We start from the raw sequence: 26,006 nt of genomic DNA on the forward strand, positions 1-26,006 counted from the left end.
AGAGCAGTTTAGGATTGATTCATGAGAAGCGTCTGCTTTTTTAATATAATGGATAGAGTTGAGGTAAGGTTGGGAGAAGCTGGTCCTGGAACTGCTTCTGGGGGCAGAGAAAAAAATAAAGAATGTGCACCATACCATCTCCATTTCTTAAAGGTGTATGTAACAGGTTCCACTTTGCACATGCCAAGTGGAGCTATCAACAAGGTAAAATGTAGTAACCACTTTTTCAAGAGAAGGCAGGGGCACAAGACATCACCAAATAACCAACAGCATACAGTTGTTGATGTCTGCCATTTAAAAAAACTGGAACTGCCCTCATTTTTTTCAAGATCAAAGTTTTGACTGATATCTATGTATCTAAGTATTCTACCATCTTCTGACTTCTTTCCAATCAGCTGTGAAAGTGTTTTCCAAAGAATAAGGCTTTAGTGAGGAGTGAAGCTGTCACAGATAACAGCTTACTCCATTTAAAATGCAACTTTATTCATTTAAATAAAACTATTTGTTTAAACTCGTTTGTAATTTTCTTTTGCTTGAAATATAGTCAGCACACAATCTTGGCAGATCTTAACAGCTCATATTTAGATTCTCACATCAAAAAATTAGAGGTACTGTACCATCAGTAATAAGCAAGTCCATGATAGATTATGGTAGACTATGACACCCAGTCCCACTCCCACCCAGTTGTTTTTCTCCCATAAAACAGGCAAAAGAAACTGATCCATCTTCAAAGGATGCAGGATGGGTGTCAGTGTCAGGCCATATGGCGACAGTGTTATTGAGTCTGCCATTGAATGGCAGGCAGGCAGTGCCTGTCGGAAACAGCGCTGAGCGGCCCGTTCTCTTTCATGAAGCCCTTCCTCAGCCTGGGTGATAAACCACAGGTCCTCCCCTTGCTTCCTGCTGAGGCCTAGGAGCACGGGGTTGACTGGCAGAGATATAACTGCCACAATGGTCCTTCCTGTTCTACTGTTGAATTCCCCCCTCCCCCCCAGGCCTCTCTGACCTCCCTTCCCTCCATCCCAGGAGCAGTCGGATGATGTCACAATGGAGCTGTGGTACAGCCAATAGCAGACAAGCAGGAGCCACGACCCCTTCCCTACCGCACCGGGAGGGTGGAGCTTATTGTTTGGTAACCAGGAGGCTGCTGGGAATGTAAAGAGGCCCTGTTGAGAACTGCATGGGGTATGTGTGTGTGTGTCTGTGTGTGGGTGCACACCGGAGGGGGTGAAAGGCATCTGTCCAGTAATTCTTCATCTTCACCTTTTTAGACAAAGGGAAGGCACAAGCACGGAGAAAGAGGTGTCCTTCAGTGTACTCCCTTCTCTGCAGAGAGACACTGCCTGGAGAGGCCAAAAAAGAAGCATGGCTGGTTTTTTTCCCGCCCCCTGCCTCTGCCTCCACCATCACTGTCCTGTAGGGGGACCTCCACGGCCCCCACTCACTACCACCAGGTGAAGAAGGGCCGCCGGCTCTGGAAGCTCTGCGTGTAGGACTCGCTGTTGGCACGCTGCGGGGCCCGTGCCGTCTCCACGATCACAGGGGGCATCTGCACCAGCTGCAGGGGCGTCTTCCCGTCCTTTAGGGCCTGGCTCAGGTTCAGGATCTGTGGAAGGGCAGCAGTGGAGAGCAGAGGGGAAACGGACAACCTGAATCTCTAGTGATGGAACATTACATTACATGCAAAACAATAGAACATAAGTGTATCCATTCAATTTAAACGAGCAACAGTGTCAGACCAGGCTAACAATAATCCCAGACCAGTGAGCGTGAACATAAAACTTTTCAAGCCCTACCCCAAGTTAACTTGACAACCTGACTAGACAAGGGAAGCCAAGTATACTACCATACATCAGTCACTAGATAACAGAAACCAAATGGTAGAGGCCCATATGGTGGAGCCCCATTAAGTGACCAATCAAAATTCCTGAGCTCCACAACAATTATGTAACTGGCTCAGATCAGCCAGTCACTGATACCACAAGGTCCACCCATTTTTGAGTCCATAAAATCTCACTCCCTCATCCACAGATTGCACACTCATGGATCATAGACTCAGCTCTGAGCAAACTCACCTGTCCTCTCATGACTGCGATCTGCTTGTGGAACTGTCCCCTGTCGAACCCAGGATCTTTCTGAGAGGAAAAGCATGCACACAGGAGGGAGGATTCATTCTCAGTCCCACAGAAGGTAACGAAGGACACATTTCTAAAGCACGCTGCAGACTATGATGATGCTTACATCTGTTAAACAATTAAACAATCTCTGGCTCATATCCAGGCAATAAACAGGCAAAGTTTAACTAGATTTGGAATCATTACCATCATCTCTGTTCATGGACGACATTATTCAGCAGAGGGGAAATGAACACAAATTAAATTATCAAAGCCAGACTATAAGAAGATGAAGGTGAAACCTGGGAAGTATCTGGGTTCAGACACCACCCACCTTGAAGAGCTCGTAGAGGTCCTCTTCCAGGTCTTTGATGAAGTTTGGGTCGGAGAGCTTGGGCAGGACCAGGTCCCTGATCTCCTGAGAGAAGGGGACCTTGGCTTGGGCCAGCCAGGCCCAGTAAAATGGATCTGTTGCAACATGAGACAAGACAGTGACTCTTGGATCTAACAGTGGGTTAGAAGCCAGACACACACACACACACACTCACGACGAGTTAATCCTATTTGGGTATCAGAACAGAGTGACAAGTAACAGAATTGAAGATAAATGACAACTGCATGTTTATTAAAATGAAATGAATTGTTTTTTTCCAGGCACCATCACGTAGGAGACCCTTTTTGGGTTTTTAATTGATCTGAAACATTTGTGCATTAGGGGGATCGGTGTTTTAGAAGACAGTGGGATGCCTCATGACTTTGGGCAGTTTCCATGGTTTCACAGAACGACAGCGGGTACTTCAGGGCTATGGGGGCAGCGGTACTCACAGGCTCTCCAGGAGTCAGGGTGTTTGAGGGGGAAGGCTAAACCGTTGTCTATGGCTGCTAGTTTGATGATAGGCTCCTTGACCACTACCCAGTCTGTGTCCTGAGAGGGGGGGGGGAGAAAGAGAGGGAGAGAGAAAGAGAGGGAAAGAGATGGGAAAAAGATGGAAAGAAAGAGACAGACAGAGAGAGAAAGAGGGAGAGAGAGAAAACAGAAAATGAGGCTGATGCCTTTTTTATCAAATACCACAGACCCACAAGGGTCTGGCCTAAATAAGCACAGAAATGAGACCGACACATCAGGATTTCATGCAAGTAATATCTTATTAAGACTGTAAATGTACACTGTAGCTTGAAGAGTTTCTGAACAAGAGCCTTGCTCATGACTGAAGACAATTTTGCGCCATGGTAGTGTGGAATTTGTGGTCCAAACACTTCTCTAGCGTGCTGTGAACTCTGACACGTTTTACTGTTTTCTGGAGCTAGATAAAATTCTTTCACTTTGAAAAATGTGGTTCTGCTTACTCTGCTGCCTCCTGCATCCATTGGACAGTCATACTTCACAAGCCAGTTATCATTCCCTCGATCTGTTGACACAAAACCCAAAAAGAGAGACAACCACATTAACACTATTTACACAAAATGAGAAATTCAACCAAAATGGCAACCTTCCAACAAATACAGAGCAATAACTACCCCAGGCTCCTCTGAAGTTAAGCAACTCCATGCTGTTGTTTTTTCCACACCCACTAGAGGGCACTCACATTCATACCTGTGTTTCTGATGATGTAATCCAAACACACAAGCCTCTCGAACTGGAGCTGCAGTTGCCGGTTAGTGTTCTCTGGCAGAGGCTCTGCCTCAAAGCGCCGCAACCAGAAGTCGGCATCTTTGTAGCCCTCGACAAATAACTGGAAAGATCCCACCTACAGGGAAGTGAAAGGAGCCGAATGAATCGTCCTCTTTCAAAGAACACGGTTAACAACTGAAACAAAGGACCTCAGTCCAGGGATCATCGTGGTTGCCAATAACAAACCATTTTCTTTCATTCTAAAGGCTTCTGAAATATATGAGGCTAGAAAACAACGGCCAAGCTAAATAAATATCATAAAGATTTCTGGCTGAGTTGGCCCCTATGTGATGTGTAACTAGTGATCTGCTGTTCCTCAGTCACAGCCAGTTGTTTCTAGCTCTATTTATTTGATAAAAATGACTTGCAGCCTCACAGACAATGAGTGCTATGTCAACACTTAAGATAAGAATTAATCAAAATTTACAGAAGTTCTTGGGACAACTCAAACAGAAATAAAACCAGTCACTGCTTAAGGCAAACATTTAAGATAGGACTACAGTAACTAATTCACTTGTCCCGCTTATTTTTAAAGAAAGGGACCTGACACCTGGCTGAAGGGTGGGGGGGGGGGGGGGTGGGGGGGTGTATACAGTACCTTTGGCGGTAGCCCTATCCTGTGGAAGCGCTGGCCCACTTTCGGCACCTTCTCCAGGGCCAGCCTCTTGCCCCGGGACTTGACCCTGTCAATGGCGCTATAGTTGAAGGTCTCGCTGGCCAGGTACACAACCTGTGGGGGGAGCCAAAGGGGTCACTGTGGGGGAGGGTGAGGCGTCGAGAGGGCAGGTGGGAGGGGCTGCAGTGATACGGTCACGAGGGAAGGTGCCGAGGAATGCAGCTGATCTCAGGGGTCATTTGCCAAGGAGGCTGCTGAGTCAAACAGAGGAGTGCTGACCGACGGAAGACTGCAATGGCAGCCACGCCTAAAGCCGCTGCTTAGCACACTTCCCCCAGATAAGAAGCAGACGCACCCCCCGTGCTGACCTCAGACCATACATCAAGGATGGAGCTCAGTCTGATTAATATATAACCCCCATGCTGGTCGCATTCTATGTAGCAGGGATAGTGCTTATTACACGGACACATACATCACATTTTGTCATTTGGTGGCAGTGTAGCATAGTGGAAAGGAGCAGGGCTCATAACCAAAAGGTTGCTGGTTCAATTCCCTGCTGGGGCACTGCTGCTGTAACCTTGGGCAAGGTAGTTAACCCAGAATTTCCTCAGTAAATAGCCTGCTGTATAAATGGATAACATGTCAACATTGTAACCTATGTAAGTCGCTCTGGATAAGAGCATCTGCTAAATGACAACATAAGATAATGTAATGTAATCTAAATTGCTCTTATCCAGAGTGACTCACAAAGTAGGGGTCTAAAACGTATGTGTATGTGTTATTATTATGAACACCCAACTCTCTCTCTCTCTCTCTCACACACACACACACACACACACACACACACACACCCTATTCTTAGCACACTCTGTGAAACAGGTACAGTCCTTATTCTGAATATGACAGTGAAAACACCAACTCTGATGTGCTTATCAAATCAAGAAGTTCCATGGAGACCCAACTCTGTGCAGCAAAGAGCACAGATACCCCCTGCTGGTCCCCTCACATGCACACGGTACCTTGGTCCTGGGAACGATGTTGAGCTCCAGCTTCTGGTCCACCAGGCTGGCCCCGGCCTCGGAAAGGTAGCCCTGGTTCAGCACCAGGCAGTCCCGGCCGAAGCAGCAGGGACAGCAGAGCTTCTGTAACCACTTGGTCCACTTGGGGTTCAGCTGGCCGTACGGCTCCTCATTCTTGGGTTTGAACACTCCGATGATCTTCTGCGGAAATGACAAGGCACAGCAGAGTCTGAGCGCGGGCGACTGAAGCTCGAAAGGGACTGACCTGCTTGAATATCCCAGGGAAATCAGTGGAAAAATTAATCATGGTGACATCTGGATTTAACTTAGATCCATATTATCATATGCTGAAAATGAATGAATGAATAATTTCAGTGATGCATATTTCAGACTTTCAAATAATACTGCTGAACCTCTGATTTCACACACTAGCCTAATGACCCATCCCTTGAAACATGCAGGCACTGTAATTATCTCCCTTCCATTACTGGTACTAGACAACAAATTGCCCTTAATCGCAGGGCGGTTAGTTCCATTGTTTCGTAATGCCCTGGATACCAAAGACAAAAACGCAGAATGGGAAGTGATGTTCGCCCTCTTTTTTACAGTCACTCCCTTGTGACAGAAACGTCAAATTTGAATGATGCAACAGTTCTCAAACACCAGTGTACCCAGAACCCTCAGGGCTCCTAAAGAAGAGGGATCCTCGACAGCCCGAACAGCAGGCCTTTACAAGCGACTAACAAGCGGAAATTGGAAGGGTTTGCGACTGATTATGTCAATGAGATTATCTTAGGTTTTTCTCACATGACCATCGGATGAAATGCCATGAGTCTGAACGTGGACAGATTCCTCCTTTGTAAGATTCCTACTTGGTAAATTCACCCCCCCCCCCAATGGCTGTCACAAAAGGGATGAATTCACACACTTATTATGGGTCTCTGAACCCATGAGAAAATTAAGGGACTACGTTCGTTTGCTTGGACCAAAAAAAAAGACGTGTCAACTCTCCTGATTCCATATATAACATGCATTCCAATTCCAGGACAGCTCACACACAGAACAACTGTGATAAAACGCATTAGTTACAAGGGCTTGGTGAAAGAGCTCTGCTTGTGAAGACTGCTGGCACATGACTATGTAAGCATTGCATATCCAGACATTCTGAGGGACGAAAAGGCAACCAGACCAACCACCAAAAAAAAAAAAAACTCAATGGAAAAAAGGTCAAATGGCGGGGAACTGAAACAAAGTCAGAAAGGATTCCCACCTGTTTAAAAGTTTAGTCAGGTGTATGTTTAGGTAAGTCTGGCACACTTCTGGCCCCCCTGCCCCACCCTCCCAAATCCTAGGACCAGGCCTGAGTCCCTGGCAAAGCACATAGTTAATATGGATACATGAGCTATGCAGAGTGAGGACTGATCTGAGATCAGTGCTACTGAGGAGAGCAGGGATCGAGGGAGGAGTCTGAAGGAAACACAGCCCACGCACTCCTACAGGTGCGGTGTGACCAGGAAAAGGAACCTAACCTGTGGCTCCCAGGCAGAGACCTACTGGTATTTCCCTGAGCATGGTGCCAACGACAGACAACATGCACAATGTAAGCCATGCCAATCCACCTGCGAGGCAATGTGCCAGGTGCATAAACACTAATAATAACACAGGACAGACTTCATTCAGAGACCATCACATTTTCCTGAGCTTCTCTTGTAGCACATTATGAACCTACAAGCCTTGGTTGTGTCTTGGGGGGAACAGGGGGTCAAAAGGACAGTGGCCCTTCTGAGAAGAGGGGCGGTAGTGTAGCATAGGGCTCGTAACCAAAAAGTCCCAATGGGACACTGCTGCTGGTACCCTTGCTGTACCCAAGGTATTACGGATAACATGTAAAAAACTGTAACCTACGTAATTCGCTCTGGATAACAGCATCTGCTAAATGATAATAATGTCATGTAATGTAATGTGCCCACCTGACCCACTGGGCCTGAGACTGAAGGCCCAAGTGGAAGCATCTGTCTGTCCCATCATATGAGGTTGGACAGCTGCCCCTCAAAGTGTTTCTTCCAATTGTTCTTTGCCTAACATCGCTGTCAGTGCTGTGTGTGGGTGAGCATGAACTGGAAGTTCCTTGTTGGGCCAGGTGTGGTAATCTCTATTGAGCAAACCTTTTTATTTGTTATGGTAAGTGAAATCTTGTGGATTTCTTCAGTATCTGCAGATAGAAAGACAGACTTCCAAGCCACTGCACAAACCATTGCCTAATATGACATCTGTTAATGTATATCGGCATGTGGTGTACATTGAATACATATTCTTTAAGGACTACCTGTTCACAATCAAATTACATAAAAAGGTTCTTATCTATTAAGAAATCAAAAGAAAATTAAAATCTGTTTTACGGAGCCCAATTTAACCTCAACAGATTTGAAAAGTGATAATTTTATTTTAACCTCACAGAGGAAGTCGCCAGTTTCTGTGCCGGTGGAAACCATCTGGAGCGCACTTCCCTTTTGATTGATTTAACTGCAATGTACGCGACAGCAGACCAAAAAAAAAAAAAACGAAACAAAACTCAACAAGGGCCGCGGTCTCGTGGTGCACTAACTCCCATCAGCACGGAGGCAAAGCTGGTACACTTCAGTGAGGTCCAAAGTGCTGCGTCAATGCAGCGCACAATGGTAGCGAGCTAGTCACAGATCCCTACTACTCTCACAGACCTGCATAAGGGAGCGCGCTGTAGAGTAGCTGACAACATATCGAAATTTGGCGCCGTGCTTCTAAGTGATATTCGATTACTGTTGCCAGGGATTTATGAAATACCGGAATGCTGTTTACCTCGTCTTCTTAAGAAACATCACAGCTAAGTTACTTAGCAAAACATTTCAACCAGAGTGAAAGCAAGGCCTGATACCTGCTGAAAACAAATTGCTCTGCAGCAGGAAAACATTTTCCTTTATTACCCAAACTAACGTGTTCATTTAGGAAATGGTCCATTACGCATATAAACGAAAACAGTGAATACCACTATTAGGGAACTTTATTACACAAAGCAATGTCGATTTCAATTCTTTTTAAAATGTAAAAAAAAAACTCACCCCTTGTGAATCTTTAACAAAATAGCTGCCGCTGGACCCTTGGTAGATTCTTTCAGGGAAAATTCCTTCCTCGATAGCACGCTCTGCCTTACGAATTATTTCCCGAAACTCTGGATCTTCGGGGAAGTCGTTACTGTGGGGGCCCCGCGGAGAATTCCCTCTGTCCCGCTCAAGAAGAGGTTGCCGCTCTCGGCTACGTCCGGGGCTTCCAGCTGGGACCCGGACCACTGACCCCGGCGTTCCTCCAAACGCGCCTCGGGGACTCGTGGGTTCGGTGGGACAGTGGGTGAAATCGTGGGAGTCCCGGATCGGGGAGACCAGTGGGCTCGTCTCATCCATTCCGGAGAAGAGGGGACGAACAACAGGAGGACAGCGATTGGGAAAGGTGTGCGGGTGAAACGTCTGAAAGTGTCAAAGCTGATTCGGCCTGCGTGGAGCTTCAACATAGAGAGCAGCTGACTGTCAGCTTCCGGGTAGCGGCCCTCCCACTCGATCCGTTGGGCTCCGTGAGCATCCTGCCCTCAATAGCCGATCCAGGATCAGCTCACTCGTACCTAATCATCCCCCAAATAGTTTTGTAAAAATTCTACAATCTGACCCAGAATCAGAGCTACAGCTGAGCAGACGTTATACACACTAGTCATCAATAGGCACTACACTCCACCCACTATCTATGCACCGCCCAAGTAAGTGTAGATACACTCTGTCATTGGTCGTAATGCTGTGCACCGCCCTTAAAGCCGTGACAAGATGCTGTACCTATAATACTGGACAAGTATTGGGTAACGAAATAACCGATGATGTTGCCAGATTGTAGCGAACAATTTCATTTGTAATGAGAATGTTAAAGAAAGTAACTACATTCGCACACAAAGCAACGCATATTGCCGAATATTCTTTTTCAACAAATGCACTTAAAGATGCGGTTTGGCCTGTGAGATTCTGTCTTTTTCATCTGCTGCCTTCAAAACTACACTGAAAAATATACTGACACCTATGAATGTAATATATAACAGTGCACAAACAGAATAACAAAATCACTAAAAAAAGAACGTACAATGGTTCGGAATATATTATAGGAATGGTGTTTGCGGTTATGCATACATTTGACAAGATTTTGCTTCAGGGTTCAGGCGATGTAATGGGTGATTGACGCATGAAAAATCGTATAAACAACATTCCACAAATCGTTTACAACATAAACGTATTATGAGCAGATATAATTTTCTGTTAAAACAAGCCGTTCAGTTAACGGCCAAAGCACGCAGGAAAGGGAATTAGGCTATGTGTTGTAATATTAAGTTAGGCATTTGAAGAAGTGGGGTCCAATGCGATCGGAAGATTATCTGATTGCTAATGTTGCAGTGGTTATAGCGACATCGGCGAGAACTCTCCATTTCCCGTTGCAGCACTTCTCCAGTAAACACAATGCTGTCAGTCGTGGAGCGATGTGTTTGCGTTAGATTCAGTGTCATGCAGGCATTGATTGAAAGGCTTGGTCGGTGGGGGCGGGACGTGTTGGCTAATATGCTGCTTGTTGTAGCAACAGGCTGTTTCTAAGGGGAGGGTGTGAATGCAGACCCCAGAAAGCTGCAAGGATGGAGAAAGGGCATTGCATTCTCACCTAAGGTAAGGAGAACCAACTGCACGTTCTGTAATTAACGATAATGTCAGTGGGTGGTAGAAATAACATGCAACGCAATGTTTGTGCATACTATCTTAAATTAAAAATGACCATACTTATTCATAGAGTATTTTACAATAAGTCGCATATTTAAAACAACATATGTCTAATGAAGCGTTACTAATGGAATACGTTAATATAGCTAACCTAAAACCAATTTTAATTAATTTTAATACTCGACAGAGTAAAGCAACCTGATTTATATTTGTGTGGGAAATTAAAACATACAATATTCATTGCCATTTCAAATTCATCAGCAAACCATTTTGATTCGCTGGGGGAAAACTGAATGGAGGTCTCAAATGAGCACTCAAACCCAGAAGAAGGTATGTGTTCCCCGCAAAATAATACCTGGTGGTGCTCGTCCCCGGATCCAGGCCAGTCATCAGATTCAGAGCTGTCCTTCTGCCTGGGAAATCTTCATTGCTGTGAAGGGTACGAATCTAGTTAACGTTATAAAAACAAACAACATGCTAAAATACATAAAATACAAAAAGAGCAATACAGTTGCCGAAATATGATTTTGGTTTCCACTCGATTGTAAATTGCAATTTCTGACATACATGTATGTTTAGATGAATTATTTGATTTGATGAATACACTGATTTGATGGTCACGCTCTGTAGTTCCACCCCTCGGAGGAGACTTCAGCTGACGCCGGAACTTCTGACTCCAAGCCCGACTCAGAAAGCAGTGGTTTCCCCAGAGATGACGACGCCGACAGGTTTGGGCTAGTAGTTTGGGTTCTTTAATTAACCGTAGCGGGTTTCCTCCAGCTTGAGAACGCGTATGGTAATTATTGTGTCGCCAAGTCACCATTGTCACCTAAAACAACAGCATGTAGGGAACCGGGACTAGACTGTAGATTTTAACTGTAGCCCTCCCCCAAATTTAGCCCTATGTTTTGCCATATAATCAAGGCCAATGTAAATATTTCCTTTTTTTCAACCTCTGTCTTTGTAGATATACCCAAAGGGGCAGAATGCAAGCACAAAAGAGAGGGGTAAGTGTGTTAAAAACTGTACATCGGTTGCTTTATGGGGAACAACTGACTCTCCCAATGATAATTTACACATTATTCGCCCTTATGCACCGATTGAATATTTTGTGTGAAACTTATCCATTCTGCCAAATTTAATAAGTGTAATCAATAACTATGGTATTTATACGTGCTGTAATATCGAAACAGCATGAAACTCGCTGATCTGCGATTTATTTCAGTTATTTGTTTTATTTACCCCACCTTTAACCACGCAAGTTAATTGAGAACAAATTCTCATATACAATAATATACTGGGGCCCTCGCACTGGTAAATAGTGTGCTATTCTCAATTATTCGTTACCTTCTTTTTGTAGATCTGGCTCACTAAGATGTTCGATTCCCAAAATGGTAAGATTTCCAATAAGATTATGCTGTAGCGACTTAGTAATGTTGTGATGATGGAGTTGCCACTGATGATCAATCATGCCCAGTAGCTACGATTGTGCAGCACTATCGTTCCAAGCAGACAGATATACTGTGTATTGTAGTATATTGTGTCTTGACGTGTGACGTCAGCAGGGCAGGCTGAGACAATACCGTTACGTTACGAGTGCCCCTGGCCCTGACTCCAATGGTCAGTGACGTTAAATGACGGGACGTCTTTCTGGTTAGCAGGGACAGCATTCTGGGAAGGCTAAAGGGAGTAGAGAAGACCCACAAGCAAACAAGGAGAATGTGAGATCCTACATGAAAAATTTAGATAAAGAAAGGGGGTAATAAAAGCCGCAGTGCATTGAGCAAAAAGTTATAATGTATTTTAAAATATTAAACAAGTGCTGTTTGGGTTTAAAGGAAATTAATCATGATAATAATGACTATGGATTATAATTTGAAATAGTAAAAATAATGCAAAATCAAAACCATTGTCCAAAACATAACAAGGAACAACTTGTTGAGGTGCAAATATTAAAAAGCCTCTGTTGAAATGACTCACTAATGTATTTCATCTGATGTGCCTTCATCAGGGTAAACAAAGACAATGAGACTACAAGGCTAATGGGTTACTCACACAATCAATCAGCACCAGGTGCAATCAATCATCATTAACACCACTCTGGCAATTCACAGAAAAGGAGACAAGTCCCTATCCTTATTGAAGATATGGACTTGGTCCATTTTCTGTGAACACTTTCTTGAATGTCCCTACTTTCATTTGAGTTTACCATATATAGGCTATGTTGTTGTTGTGCTGTTTTGTGTCTCATTTGCAGTTGTGCCTGATTATTCCAATAGACTCCCATGCTTTATAGTTTTCAATTCAATATTTGTGATTTTTTTTGTTTCCTGTAAATCCAATCATCAGGCCTTATCAAGCATCAACAAGCATCCTGTTGTTTCCTTGTTTTAAACTACAAATCCCATGGTGCCACAGTGGTGGAAATGATTGTTTACACCTGGTGCTGAGTGTGAGCAGCCCATACAGCCTTGCTGTCTCATTGTTTTTGTAGACTTTGACAAAGGCATATCAGCTGGAATGTGTTGGTAAGTCATTTTAATTAAGGCTTTTTAGGCTTTATACCTCAAAAACTTGTCCCTTTGTATATTTTGAATGATACTTTTGATTTTGTACTATTTTTACTTAGAATTAGAAGGCAGAGCCAAATTTTTATCATAATTAAACTTTAAATGTTTCCCTGGCAGCCATTCATAAATCATTGAAGATGCCTAGTATGTTGTAACAATAATACTGGCTCATTTCTTTGAGCAGTCTGAGGGATTTTGCTGAGGTATGATGCTGTATTTCATGCAGTCATACTTTATATCTGTTAATATGGCTGACCACTTCATGTCATGGTCTTTCTTTTTGCAAGAGGAGGAGGGCAGGCTTGCCAATACTGTTAACTGGCATCTACATTTGCATTCAGTCATTTAGCAGGTGGCCGTGTCCAGATCCATCTAACGAAAGCTTTGTTGTTGTTTGTTGAGTGAAGTTTGTGCTGCAAATACCAGTTGGGGTCTCACCATTTTCATTGACATGAGTAAAAATGAAATGCAATTATACATGTCCTTTCCATTTTATCAGAGATCTACAAACCAAAAGGTGCGTTTTTTTTTTTCTTTTCCCCCTCCCCATGGCTGCTGTTGTCTGACGTGCAGAGGCGTCTGCGAGTGAAGCTGTCCAGTCGTTTTGCTGTTTCCACGGTGATGCAGGATCCTGCCAGAGGAGGAACTGGACGGGGCTGGAATCCCAGGGCCGAGGGGGCTAAAGATATCAGAGACACAGGAGAGGTAGACCTCATGGTGAGGAACCCAAGAGCTCTGCTACTCCTTAGCTGAGACTGGAAAAACTACCAGAGGGCAGGAAGTGTTATGCCCATTGAACACTTACTGGGGGGGGGGGGGGGGGGGGCAGGCAAAGTTTGCAAAAACATTTGGCTTCAAATGTGGTGAACACTTGAAGTGGCAAACAGGAATTGTCTTTTCACAGAGGAAGCTGATAACTTGGCACACTTTAACCTGAAATGTGTAAGCAGTACATTGCATGATATTTCAGAGATGTTTGTTTAAACAATATAAACGCATAGCCAGCATTCCTCATACAACCAGTGATGAACAGATATACAATAACATATGAAAGCTACTTGTTCAATGTTGATATATAAATCTAAAGAGTTTAAGCTTTCAGGTTGACCTGAACGTCTGAACTTTTTCCCCCCAGCAGCCGTTGCTCCCTGATCATGAGGCTCAGTACAAGCATAGACTGCACCCTCTAGACATCCCAGATTCCGAGGAGAAAAATCTAATTGGAGACTACAGCAAGGTTTGAGACTAGCGGCTACTGATAACTAGTAACAAGGGGAGAATCTAGTGTATTCAAAACGTGCGGCAGAAAACATATTGTGGTGAGGGGTTGCTGAACCACGGTCCTCTCTGCCACATCAGAGAGACGTACCACATGGTTATGAGCTCTGGAGCTGCTGCAGAGCCATAGTGTCATCACCCTTCACTACAGGTGTTTATCCCTAGACTGCATTCCCCTTTACCTGAGTGCTTCCTCACCCATGTGGGTGTATTCTCCCACCAAAACCAATGTGGCCACCAGGAGGAGGTAAAGACCAGTGACACTACCATATCCCAGGAAGTCTGGATCCTAGAACGATGCCACATTGAACTGCTGCTAAGTTAAATCCTTTCAGTGTCAGCCTGCCAGATGGGCATGATGTTTGCAATAGAACATAGTAGCTGCCACATGGAAGATTTTGGAGAAGCTGGCCAGCATTGCTCACAACAAAAACATCAACAGAATGAACAAATGTTCAAAATGGCAGTCATTTATTTTATAAAACCAATAAACAAAAGGAACCAGCCTCAACACTCCAGCAGAAGGGGGAAAAGTGAGCTCTCCAGCCACACACCTGTATTTAATATGCTTTTATTTAGGCAGGCGTGGCTTGTTAACCAATGGCTAGTTGTGTATAATTAAATTACACACAATTACAATTAAGAATTGAATAATTAACCCATTTAGAGTGATGCTGACGGTGTGAGATCTGTCTTGCAAATGTAGTACATTGGAAAAACAAAGGATCCTATAAATGTAACAATCAATACAACATGACTAACACCACATTAACATTACAGCCATTTTGCAGACAGGTGAAGGCTCCTCCTTCACAAGGTTGTAACTGAGTCCTCATGATCCCTGTAGTTCTGATAGAAATACAATGCTGTACAGTGACCTAACCCCATGATAACTTTGTCATTTTGAAATCAAAATGGGGTTCCACATTGTATTCTTTGCAGAACTCCTTTTGCAATTATAAAAGACCACATTGTGCAGATGTTGTATTCAGTTCTGAATACTATGTCTGCTGTGTATCATGTTAGTCTGCTCAGGTGTGCAGATGGTTTTTCTGTTTTGACATTAATGGATATGAAATGCCAATGAGATGCATGAAATGGTGAACATGACGAGGAGAAGCAGATTGTGAAGAGAGAGGTTTTTGCCTCCTGTTATGAAATGTAAGGTTGGTGATCACTGTTTGAGGTGCATGTATCTTCACAGCCACATCTCTTCCCTGTGGAGAGAGGGGAACACCAGGATCTGCAGTGCATATCACCTCAGACAGTGAGTTCAGACTTAAGTCTTACAATGCCTCATTTCTACAAACAGATATCATGCTCCACTTTTTGAAGTTAATACCGGGAAAAATGTGCTATGCTATGTTGCAATAATGTAGCTTCATTATTTGCACTTAAGACTGGATTGGTACACTGCAATTTTTGTAATTGGTTACTGAAAAACTAATTTACCTAGTTTAAAGACTAGCCATAGTGACAGCTGGGGATGCATTCCTTGTCATGTCCCGCAGGTGGCGTCTCTCCTCAGAGGAAAATATAAAAATGCTGTGGAGAGCTACCTAATCATAGACTGTCGCTACCCTTATGAATATCAAGGTGGGCATATCAAGGTAAGGCTGGGATCAAATTCGTATGTCAGTTAACTGAACTAAACCTGCATGTAACTTGTGGGTAGGGAGCTTCGAAGGACATTACTAGTCTGCTATCATGCAGACCCTCTCTCAGGATTATTTTTTGTTCTGATAATTAAAAGCAGGAATGTTTGAAACGATATTGCATGATTTGCAGAATGAGTCTCTATAAATAAACCCTGGGTGTCCGTACAGGGTGCAGTGAATATCCATTCTGAAGCTCAACTACAGGAAGCTCTGTTCCAGGATTCAGTCACGTCCCAAGTACGCGCCCAGATGAAGCCTCCTAGCAGCCTACCTGTGGCGGACTCGGATACACATGGTTTGCAGGAAAGGCCATCAGTCATTGGGTCACCATCGGGTGGCTCCTCACTTCACAAACCTATAATCTTTCACTGCGAGTTCTCCATTGAGAGAGGGCCCCGGCTGTAAGTGTGATTTTCACGTGTAATCACCAACAGACATACACACACACACACACACACACATATTGTTCTCCCATTTTTAGGCAGGAATGACATTAATGATACAGTATCAATGGCGGATAAGTTAGGTCATGCAGGATTGTTAGGCTCCCCTTCGACAAAATTAAAGTTCATCTTTTCTTCCTTTTGTTAATTCACAAACATCCAGGTAATGGATTGGTGATGCCTTATGTTATGTGAATAATCGGTCTCTGACACTGGGGTAAATGTTCATGTTTGCTTGTGTAGTCATGACTGTATTGTCTACAAAACTTTACCACTAGATGCCGTTACTTGCGTGAGATGGACAGAAACCTCAACGTTTACCCTCAGCTTTTTTACCCGGAGCTGTATGTCCTCGCTGGAGGGTACAAAGAATTTCACACCCGGTTCCCGGTACGCAAAGTGTAATTTATATAATTCAACTGCAGAATTATCCTTAGATTAAAAGTACGTATGTTACGTAGTGTACGTCAGAAAGCACACAGCTCTATGCAATTTTCCAATTTCTCTTTAGGGTCTATGTGACCCCTGTGGATACATACCGATGCGCCACCGAGACTTCAAGGAACAGCTGCGCAGATTCCGTGGGAAAAGAAGATCACGAGTCATGCGGCCGCGAAGGAAGCTACTTTTAAAACCAGATTCCTTCGCAATTTCGCCATGAAGTGGCTCGTAATCACTTTCATTGAAGACCCAAGATATTGGAGCGGTTTTGGTTATTCTGTCCTTCTGTATTTGTTCCCCGAAAATTATGAAATGCATGCATAAACTGATATAATGTCGTTATGAATCATGATTATTCCAATTATTTAAATGATGCAACTATGAATGTAGCTAATTTCAAAAAAGTGTAAGTATAAAAAGTGTAATTGTAAATGTGAAAACCAATAAACACGCGAATATACCAATATATTATCTTTATGGGTCATGCTTACTCAAATTATTTAAAGGATGCAACTATGGACGTAGTTTTAGAATCGTCTAAGTGAAGGCGCTGTATAAGAATAGGTCGTACATTTATAAAATGTTACTTTAGTAATATAGTAGTAATACGGACACCCACACATACATTTACATAGTATGCATATTAACTGCAACTGATCATGCAAGCATCTTGCAATGTCTGGCCATTTAGTAATTCACAGTGATCGTTGCGCTTATTGAAGGTCACATTGCTTAGTCTGTAGCAGAGCATGCAGCTTCCATGCTGACGTGCGGAGTTCGCTTCCCCTGCGGGCACGGCCGGCGTTCTGCATTCTGATTGGGGGAAACCTTGCAGGAAGCGCAGACGCAACATTCTTGTCAAGTTCAGGACCAAAAACCGTCACCTCTAGCTACTTTGCCCTGCATCCGTGGAGCCAGGCTGCTCGTCACGCCGTCTGTTCGACTCTTCTTGACGTGTTATCAAAGCCGCGTTTCGCTTTTCGGTGTCCCAAAGCGCAGCAGGAGCAGCAAATCTGTCAGAATGGCCGCGTATAAACTGGTGCTGATCCGTCATGGAGAGAGCTGCTGGAATCAGGAGAACCGCTTCTGCGGATGGTTTGACGCCGATCTGAGCGAGGCCGGGGTCCAGGAGGCCAAGAGAGGCGGGGAGGCTCTGAAAGGTGATTCTTAGTTGATTTACAACACTGACAGTAGCTCTGGCTTGTATTTATTCCCCTCCACATTAAATATAGATTGGGTGAGAGCCGTGCAAAATAACGTTTAGCTGCTTAATGGATTGCAGGTAGACAAAATGTCCTTTAAAGCTACAGAACAGAAGCTGATCAGCTAATGCTTTACCCAGTTAGCTTAGCTAGGTTAGAAAACAACGCAGCCACTATTTTAGCAATGATTTTGTATAGAAATCGCTTACAGGGATCAAAATTAATTGGGTTTATAGCACTAACTTCGTTGGTGACCATTAGCTGTTAGCTACCTAATATCATCTCTAGGGGAATCGTTAATACTCATGGTAGACCCATGGAATACTGATGGTGTTCTATCAAGAAATAGCCAGACGATCGCAAAGGAAGTTCGCGAGTTGTATGTATTATTTTGTTTGTCAGCCTGGTTAGCAATCGAACATTCCTTGAAACCAATTTCATGTTAGTAGTCCTTTTGGTAAGGGTAATATAAAATCACCTTAGCTACCCTTTGTGGTTGAAAGAAAGCAGACATGCGGTGAAAGGTAGCTACCTACCTAGAGAGCTAGATACCCGAACACGCACAGGATGAGAAGATACGACAACATGCGTACCACGTGTCTCTTCCTACACCCCTTCCTTTAAGCACACCTATTCCTCACATTCAGTTTTGTTGATAAAGCCATTAACAATGTCCTATTCATTAAGTGATAGAATACATATGAAAGTGTTGTGTTCATTTTTGTCTGACAGTGTTGTCAAATCATTTATCACTCATCTGACTTTTCAAAATGAAACCCACAAGCTTAGATGCCATTTAAATGCCATTTTCACGAGGGCATCGTTGTTTGATTGTTTGAACAATATGGTAGATATCTGAGAACAGTTAAGTAAACTATCCAATGCTTAGTACGTGAAACATTTCTCATCAGAGAAGCGAGTGTGTTGAATTTCGTCTCCTCAGAAGAACACGAGAATACATTTGCTAAAGCTGTTGAAAATGACCCTGGTTCCACGATTAACTAAAAGAGGCAAAAAAAGATCAAATCAACTTATATTTTTATCAGTTTTACATTCTACATATCGTCCATTTATGCAGCTGGAGATTTAGTGAAGCGGTTCCGGTTAAGCTCCTTGCTCAAGGTGGCAACGGCAGAGTCTCTACCTGGAAATTCCATTCACAACCCTTTGGGTTATGAGACCAACCTCCATACCAGTCCTGCCACACTGATGGATCTGACTTCTCCTCTTTCCTCTCCCCTGTCCCCTCTCCTCTCTCTCTCCTCTCTCTTTTCCTGCCTGCCCCCTCCCCAAAGGCCTGGCTACGAGTTTGATGTCTGCTACACCCCGGTGCTGAAGCAGGCCATTTAACATTAGGAATATGGAATCTAACATTGCAACTATGGATCAGTGTATTTGGCCACACATGAGGAGGCATAATAGGCTATGATATCTTTAAAAACTGAGTAACTTTCACAATATAGCCATATGTAATCTTAGATGGGTAAAAAGAATCCACTTAGGGGTCGAATTGCTGATGGTCTTAACTGCCCTATGCAGACGCCAGCTACGAGTTCGACATCTGCTACACCTCGGTGCTGAAGAGGGCCATCCGCACGCTGTGGATTGTGCTGGACAGCATCGACCAGATGTGGTTGCCTGTGCACCGCACCTGGAGGCTGAACGAGCGTCACTACGGTGGTCTGACCGGCCTGAACAAGGCCGAGACGGCCGCCAAGCACGGTGAGGCCCAGGTCAAGATCTGGAGGCGCTCCTACGATGTCCCCCCACCCCCGATGGACCCCGACCATGACTTCTACTCCGTCATCAGCGAGGTGAGGAGGTGCCCACACCCTGAAATAGCGCCTCTTTATTCAAGTTTAGGGGGACAGTTTTGGGGTCTGTTGTATCGGTCTTGACTTGAAATGTTTCATCCCTATGTACTATGCTTACATTGTGCACAATAGTTTAGCATAGTGGTTCTAGTGTAGCATGGCTCATAACCAAAAGGTTGCTAGGTTGATTCCCTGCTGGGGTACACTGCTGTTGTTCTTTTGGGCAAGGTACTTAACCCACAGTTGTGTCAGTAGATATACAGCTGTATAAATGGATAAAATTTTAAGTCGCCCTTGGTAAGAGCGTCTCCCAGATGATGTAATGTACATTGATGCAATGTACACTTAACTGTTATCGCCACTTGGATCTCTCTTTTCATCTTTGCACATTATATTACAACTTTGTAACCCCAGTATACTGTGTGCGTGAATGACTTCAAAGCAGTAAATTAGTGCAAATTACTGCAAATTAATGTGCGGTGGGAAATAATTAGCAGAGTTGTGTGCACTTAGTTTTGCTAGGATGTTTTACTTGACGCAGTTGCAGAAATACTCTGCAGCTATTTAGGGCTGCAGTGATGCCTAAGGTGAACCTAATGTTCTCTCTCAGAAGGGGAGAGGTGGGCGCAGCACTGCGCCTGTTGGTTGGACAAGTGACAGGGTCATCGTTATGGCAACTGGTGTTTAAGCGCAGTGTCAGGTTGTGGTGCATGCTGGGACTCATTATGGGATGCGAATGAGTCAGACTGAGGCTGAGAAAAGGTTTTCTGAGGACTGTGAAAAGGTTTTCTGAGTTGTGAAAGGGGCAGAGTTCTGTCACAGGGGAAATGTTTCTGAGGCCTGAAAATATGCATATGATTTTGATTAGGGTGTTTCCCCTGGCCACCCCAGTGTGGCATGGATTCTCTCACTACCGTATGAAAAATGCACTAAAGTTCAATAGTGTTCTTACACATCAGTCACTCATAAAAGTTTATGATTATATGTACTTCTGGAGATGTTTGTTTTCCTGCTCAGAACACACAGTAGCTGTCACTGATAGATATTTCTGCTTTCCTCTTACATTCTTTGTTGTTATTCCACACTCCTGTAGCGATTCCATAGATGAGTTAATGTGTGGCAGGAAAGCACAACAGGGCTGATTCCACAGTCCAAAAGGTCATGGATCTTGAGAACCCCTTCTCAGAGGCTGGGGTCGTGATTGGGAAAAGACAGTGATAACATGTCAGACACCGTGCAAAACAAGGACATAGCCTAACCACAGTCCCCATACGCTGGTTGTGTGACCATATTAATGTATGAGCTTGTTTTGTGAGCTTATGAGCTTATTCTTTTGCATACAAACATATTTATTTTAAGTCAAGGGACTGTTCTTTAGTTTTTGTTACATAGAGCTGTCTGCTTTCTGTTGACCATACATGGTGTCGGGAATGTCCAAAATGTCCAGAATTATGGCAGTACTCTGAGATCTTCCATGGGGCTACTTTGTTTTGACTTCCTTTCTGAATTCCTGCTTTGTGGGTTTGTCATCCCTTTGAAATGCTTACCGGCTCTTCATAGTCTGGATTTAAGGTGGCTGCCGTGGACACAAGACACCGTTTTCAATTTCCCTTGCTCAGTTCAGACGCATTTGGAGGGATGTGCATGGGTTTGTGAATTTTTCGTTCACTGGTTCACTGACAGTGTGTAGTCACTGTTTGGATGTCTGTGCTGACCGGGTTAGCATGGCCCTCCCCTTGCGACCTGCTCCCAGGAGTCTGGAAGTGTCCGTTGCCACGACTCCTGACCTCCTGCCACCTCCCTCTGTTTTTCCACAGGACCGCCGCTATGCCGACCTGACAGAGGAGCAGCTGCCCTCCTGTGAGAGCCTGAAGGACACCATTGCCCGCGCGCTGCCCTACTGGAACGAGGAGATCGTGCCGCAGATCATGGAGGGGAAGAGGGTGCTGATTGCCGCCCACGGAAACAGCCTGAGGGGCATCGTGAAGCACCTGGAGGGTAGGTGCCACCCGCAGTGCCACTTTAAGGCCATACACCCCATCCTTAGTGTCACCCAGTGAGCCCGGCGTCAGGCTCATAGCAGCTGACGCTCCTGTCAGCTGTGGGGAATGCAGAAAAAATGGCAAAATCTGGAGGTGTTATCAATTCATGAAATCAGTTACTGCTGGAAGTGTTTTAAATGCATAAGGAGCACCATGTAAATAAAACATGCAGTTATTGTTATAGATACAGTAACATTATAGATGCAATAATATGTGTCAAGGTGGGCTGAATGGCCTGTGCATTTAATTTTAAGTATTATAAGGGGCAGCAGTGTTGCATAGTGTTAAGATGGAGGGCTTGTAACTAAAAGGTTGCCAGTTCAATTCCCTGCTGGGGCTCTGCTGCTGTACCCTTGGGCCCAGAACAGCCTCAGTAAACATTCAGCTGTATAAATGGATGACATGTAAAAATTGTAACCTATGTAAGTTGCTCTGGATAAATGACAGTAATGTAATGTAATGTAATGTTCTTACGTTCTAAAATGGAAAAGAATACAGGGTTTAAGTTGGCACAGAGTCCAACACTCAGAGCGTTTTGATGAGTCCTCAGTGGTAATTCTAATGCATTGTGAACACCTGAGTGCTTTGCCATTTTGTTTAGCCCCATGCCTGAGTTTCAAGCATTGTAAATAAGCTTTGCTGAAGAGCTTCTTCTAATAAATGCTTGCCTGTGTAATAAAGTGCCCTCTCTTGTCTATCAGTCACAGCAGAACTGGATGAAAGTTGACCTGTGTGTTTAGACAGTGCTGTGTCTGTGTCATTTCCTGTGGCCATGTCATTTCCTGTGGGCTTCTGTCTCCACAGGCATGTCGGAAGAGGCCATCATGGAGCTGAACCTGCCCACGGGGATCCCCATCCTGTACGAGCTGGACAAGAACCTGAAGCCGGTCAAGCCCATGCAGTTCCTGGGAGACGAGGAGACCGTGCGCAAGGCCATGGAGGCCGTGGCCTCCCAGGGCAAGGCCAAGAAGTAGAGAAACCCCTGGAGGGGGGAGGAGGGCAGCGCTCTACATCTCTTACTCACAGGAGCTCACACAACTCACACAACTCACATAACCTAGCGCTTATCTCACAGGTCGCTCTCTTCCGGCACATAGAAGGCTTATCAGTATGGTACACTGGATGTGAATAGGCTGACTAAAAAGTTTCTAACGGGAAGCAGACCAAAGTGCATATTAGGGACCAGCTGTTGAACCGTACTCAAAACAATGCAGAGCATATTCATTCCACAAACTGATACGATAAGCTTGGCTGCCATTGTGGTGCACTGGATGTGAATAGGCTGACTAAAACGTTTCTAAAAGGAAATATCAGCAGACCAAAGTGCATATTAGGGACCAGCTGTTGAACCGTACTCAAAACAATGCAGAGCATATTCATTCCACAAACTGATACGATAAGCTTGGCTGCAATTCATTCTCCCATTTTCAGTAAAACACTTTCAGGTTTATTAAAGTAGGTTAATATTTATTTGAAGAGTTTAACATAGTATACTTTGTGTGCTGCATAGAGTGTTGTAGAGTGTTTGCGCTCAAAGTAGAAAGTTAACCTGGCACATTTTAAAGGGAACTTTTATCTTTAAAAGTCAGAAGCTTAGCACTAGCTCTCCTGGTGCAGTGGCAGCAGAGATCAGAGCCTCAAAGCAAAGTAAAAGCAAACCATTGTATTTTTTAGTTGAATGTAAATGTTTAGAGTTGCTAACATTGCACACATTGTTGTCCTACATTTCATTCCCATAGGGCTGCACTTTAATCAGTTGCATTCTTGCATATTAACTTCAGCTTCCCTCAGTTTCTGTTTTGCCCATTTCAGACATAAGGGTGGAGAAGAGGAATACTGTATATTTGTCAATCATATCGCACAATCATGGAACCAGTTACATCCAGGAAGGGCCTAGTTATCCCTGAGAGCAGAGGTAGAAATGCTCTGTTCTCCTTCCTCTTTTTTTTCCTGTACTGGGAGTGGTGTAGTGTGTGTAGTGTATCTGTGTTTGTAGTGTCACTCATCGTGTCTGTACATTGCACCTTGCTTGTGTGGGCATGGGTAGAATGACAGTGTCAGCGTATGAACAGTTACTGCACCATTCAACCCAATTCCAACCCCCTGAAGAACCCACCCTAGCACTGCATGAAAACATGAGCACTGACCCACCTGATGTCCACCTGAAAAAATTGGCTGGCAGCTTATGCTTTGAATGCTTCATGGTTGTCAAGACTGCTGTCGAGATTAAAATGTTTAGAAATGTGAACGTCTGTTGAGACTTTTCTTGTCGTCCTCGTTGTTTCCCTGTCTGACTGATGCTGATGTTTGCTGCAAGACCAGCACTATAGGTGCATATTCTTGTGTGTGTGTGTGTGTGTGTGTGTGTGTGTGTGTGTATGCACATGCTGATTTGGTAGCTTGTAGTGTGATTTGACCACTCTCTCCCTTTAACTGTTTGCTTGACTTTGCTGTCATTACTTTACTGGAAAGTTTCACTTTGATTTAGATTTATCTATCTAGCTGTATTACTTAAATGGACGATGAACCCCCAAGAGCAAGTCTAATAAAAGTGGGAACTATTGAAATGATGGTGTGAGGCATTTCTGTGTCTATTATGTTGTTCAAGTTGTCCCAGTAGACATTTTATCAACAAAAGCCAAGCAGGCATACACATTTTCTCTTGATTATATTCTCTGACCAGCTTGGATTGAATCATTTCAAACATTGTAGCTCATTGATATTTGCAGTGAAGTGGCTTGGGATCATCTGGTGAACTGCAGCAAACTGGAACAAATACACCAATGATATACTTGCCACAATGATTTAAATAAAGGGATATCTGTTACTGTTTCTGCCTATGAACAATGTAATTGAAAAAGTTATTTCAGTGAAGCCTGGTGAAATAATTGCCCTTTGGTCAAAGATGAAATCAGACAATTTCAGAGCATTGACAAGTGTTTCAGGTGACAGACGTATGCCCTCTACTGAAAACCTAATTCATGTGCAGTGTGGTTATGAGGACCTCTTCTGGTGGAAGGAGAATTGGCAGAAATATAACACTGGTGAGGCAGAGGGGCTGGCAGTATCTTCTACGCTCTACAAATCCCATTTAACAATTCTAAATGCTGTATAAAATGCAGGGTGTGAGCATTGTATGATACATGACAGTACATGTGATACATCATCCCAACTCAAGTTTTATACATTAGAACAACAATAATGAAATTTCCCATTTAATTTGCTCTTCTGTTGGTAAAATATAACTAGAATTTTACTATCCAGTAGAAATTGGGACTTTCTTGTGCTGGTATTGCTATCTCCATGTTGTCTTGAGTCACACAAAAAGGCATACATGTACATACAAAAATCAAAAGGAAAGTGGCCACTAACAAGAGTATGGGATTTCACACACACACTAATATATATATATATATATATATATATATATACACACACACATACCCACACACTACTGTTCAAAAGTTTGGGGTCACTTAGAAATTTCTTTGTTTTCCATGAAAACATACATGAAAGAGTTTGAATAGGAAATATAGCAAAATGAATAGGAAATATAGTCATTGACAAGGTTAGAAATAATGATTTTTAATTGAAATAATAATTGTGACCTTCAAACTTTGCTTTTGTCAAAGAATCCTCTATTTGCAGCAATTACAGCCTTGCAGACCTTTGGCATTCTAGTTGTCAATTTGTTGAGGTAATCTAAAGAGACTTCACCCCATGCTTCCTGAAGCACCTCCCACAAGTTGGACTGCCTTGATGGGCACTTCTTACATACCATACGGTCAAGCTGCTTCCACAACAGCTCAGTAGGGTTGAGATCCGGTGACTGTGCTGGCCACTCCATTATAGACAGAATACCAGCTGACTGCTTCTTCCCTAAATGGTTCTTGCATAGTTTGGAGCTGTGCTTTGGGTCATTGTGCTGTTGTAGGAAGAAATTGGCTCCAATCAAACAAGATCCACGGGGTATGACATGGTGTTGCAAAATGGAGTGCTAGGCTTCCTTCTTCAAGATCCCTTTTACCTTGTACAAATCTTCCACTTTACCACCACCAAAGCAGCCCCAGACCATCACATTGCCTTCACCATGCTTAACAGATGGCGTCAAGCACTCCTCCAGCAACTTTTCATTTGGTCTGCATCTCACAAATGTTCTTCTTTGTGATCCGAACACCTCAAACTTAGATAACATAACACTTTTTTCCAATCTTCCTCTGTCCAGTGTCTATGTTCTTTTGCCCATCTTAATCTTTTCTTTTTATTGGCCAGTCTGAGATATGGCCTTTTCTTTGCAACTCTGCCTAGAAGGCCCGCAGTCACCTCTTCACTGTTGACGTTGAGACTGGCGTTTTCCGGGTA

The 26,006-nt window shown here is 43.8% G+C and overlaps 3 protein-coding genes and 1 long non-coding RNA gene across 4 annotated transcripts; 3 read left to right on the forward strand and 1 right to left on the reverse strand.

Moving 5' to 3' along the window:
* Window positions 1–701: 701 nt before the first annotated feature.
* On the reverse strand, window positions 702–9,121 carry pi4k2a (phosphatidylinositol 4-kinase type 2 alpha). The gene is made up of 9 exons (XM_036537117.1): window positions 8,517–9,121; window positions 5,422–5,622; window positions 4,385–4,516; window positions 3,709–3,862; window positions 3,462–3,523; window positions 2,940–3,039; window positions 2,449–2,582; window positions 2,076–2,135; window positions 702–1,606 (listed from the first exon to the last, which is right to left on the reverse strand). The coding sequence occupies exons 1-9, from the start codon at window positions 8,853–8,855 to the stop codon at window positions 1,445–1,447; spliced, it is 1,344 nt and encodes a 447-aa protein (XP_036393010.1). The 5' UTR covers window positions 8,856–9,121; the 3' UTR covers window positions 702–1,444.
* Window positions 9,122–10,075: 954 nt separating this feature from the next.
* Window positions 10,076–11,214, forward strand: LOC118773490. The gene is made up of 4 exons (XR_005004732.1): window positions 10,076–10,145; window positions 10,458–10,635; window positions 10,827–10,924; window positions 11,164–11,214. It is a non-coding gene; the product is annotated as an uncharacterized LOC118773490 (long non-coding RNA).
* Window positions 11,215–12,697: 1,483 nt separating this feature from the next.
* On the forward strand, window positions 12,698–16,882 carry cdc25d (cell division cycle 25 homolog d). The gene is made up of 7 exons (XM_036520565.1): window positions 12,698–12,724; window positions 13,340–13,483; window positions 15,249–15,311; window positions 15,556–15,654; window positions 15,871–16,103; window positions 16,424–16,535; window positions 16,657–16,882. Exons 2-7 carry the CDS (start codon window positions 13,388–13,390, stop codon window positions 16,804–16,806), a joined length of 753 nt encoding a protein of 250 aa, XP_036376458.1. The 5' UTR covers window positions 12,698–12,724; window positions 13,340–13,387; the 3' UTR covers window positions 16,807–16,882.
* A 509-nt stretch (window positions 16,883–17,391) lies between these two features.
* On the forward strand, window positions 17,392–23,232 carry LOC118777827 (phosphoglycerate mutase 1-like). Its single transcript, XM_036529024.1, has 4 exons — window positions 17,392–17,746; window positions 19,328–19,602; window positions 21,420–21,600; window positions 22,449–23,232. The coding sequence occupies exons 1-4, from the start codon at window positions 17,608–17,610 to the stop codon at window positions 22,616–22,618; spliced, it is 765 nt and encodes a 254-aa protein (XP_036384917.1). The 5' UTR covers window positions 17,392–17,607; the 3' UTR covers window positions 22,619–23,232.
* Window positions 23,233–26,006: the final 2,774 nt, after the last annotated feature.

This window comes from Megalops cyprinoides, chromosome 1 (assembly GCF_013368585.1).
Source record: "Megalops cyprinoides isolate fMegCyp1 chromosome 1, fMegCyp1.pri, whole genome shotgun sequence".
Taxonomy (NCBI): Eukaryota; Metazoa; Chordata; class Actinopteri; order Elopiformes; family Megalopidae; genus Megalops; species Megalops cyprinoides.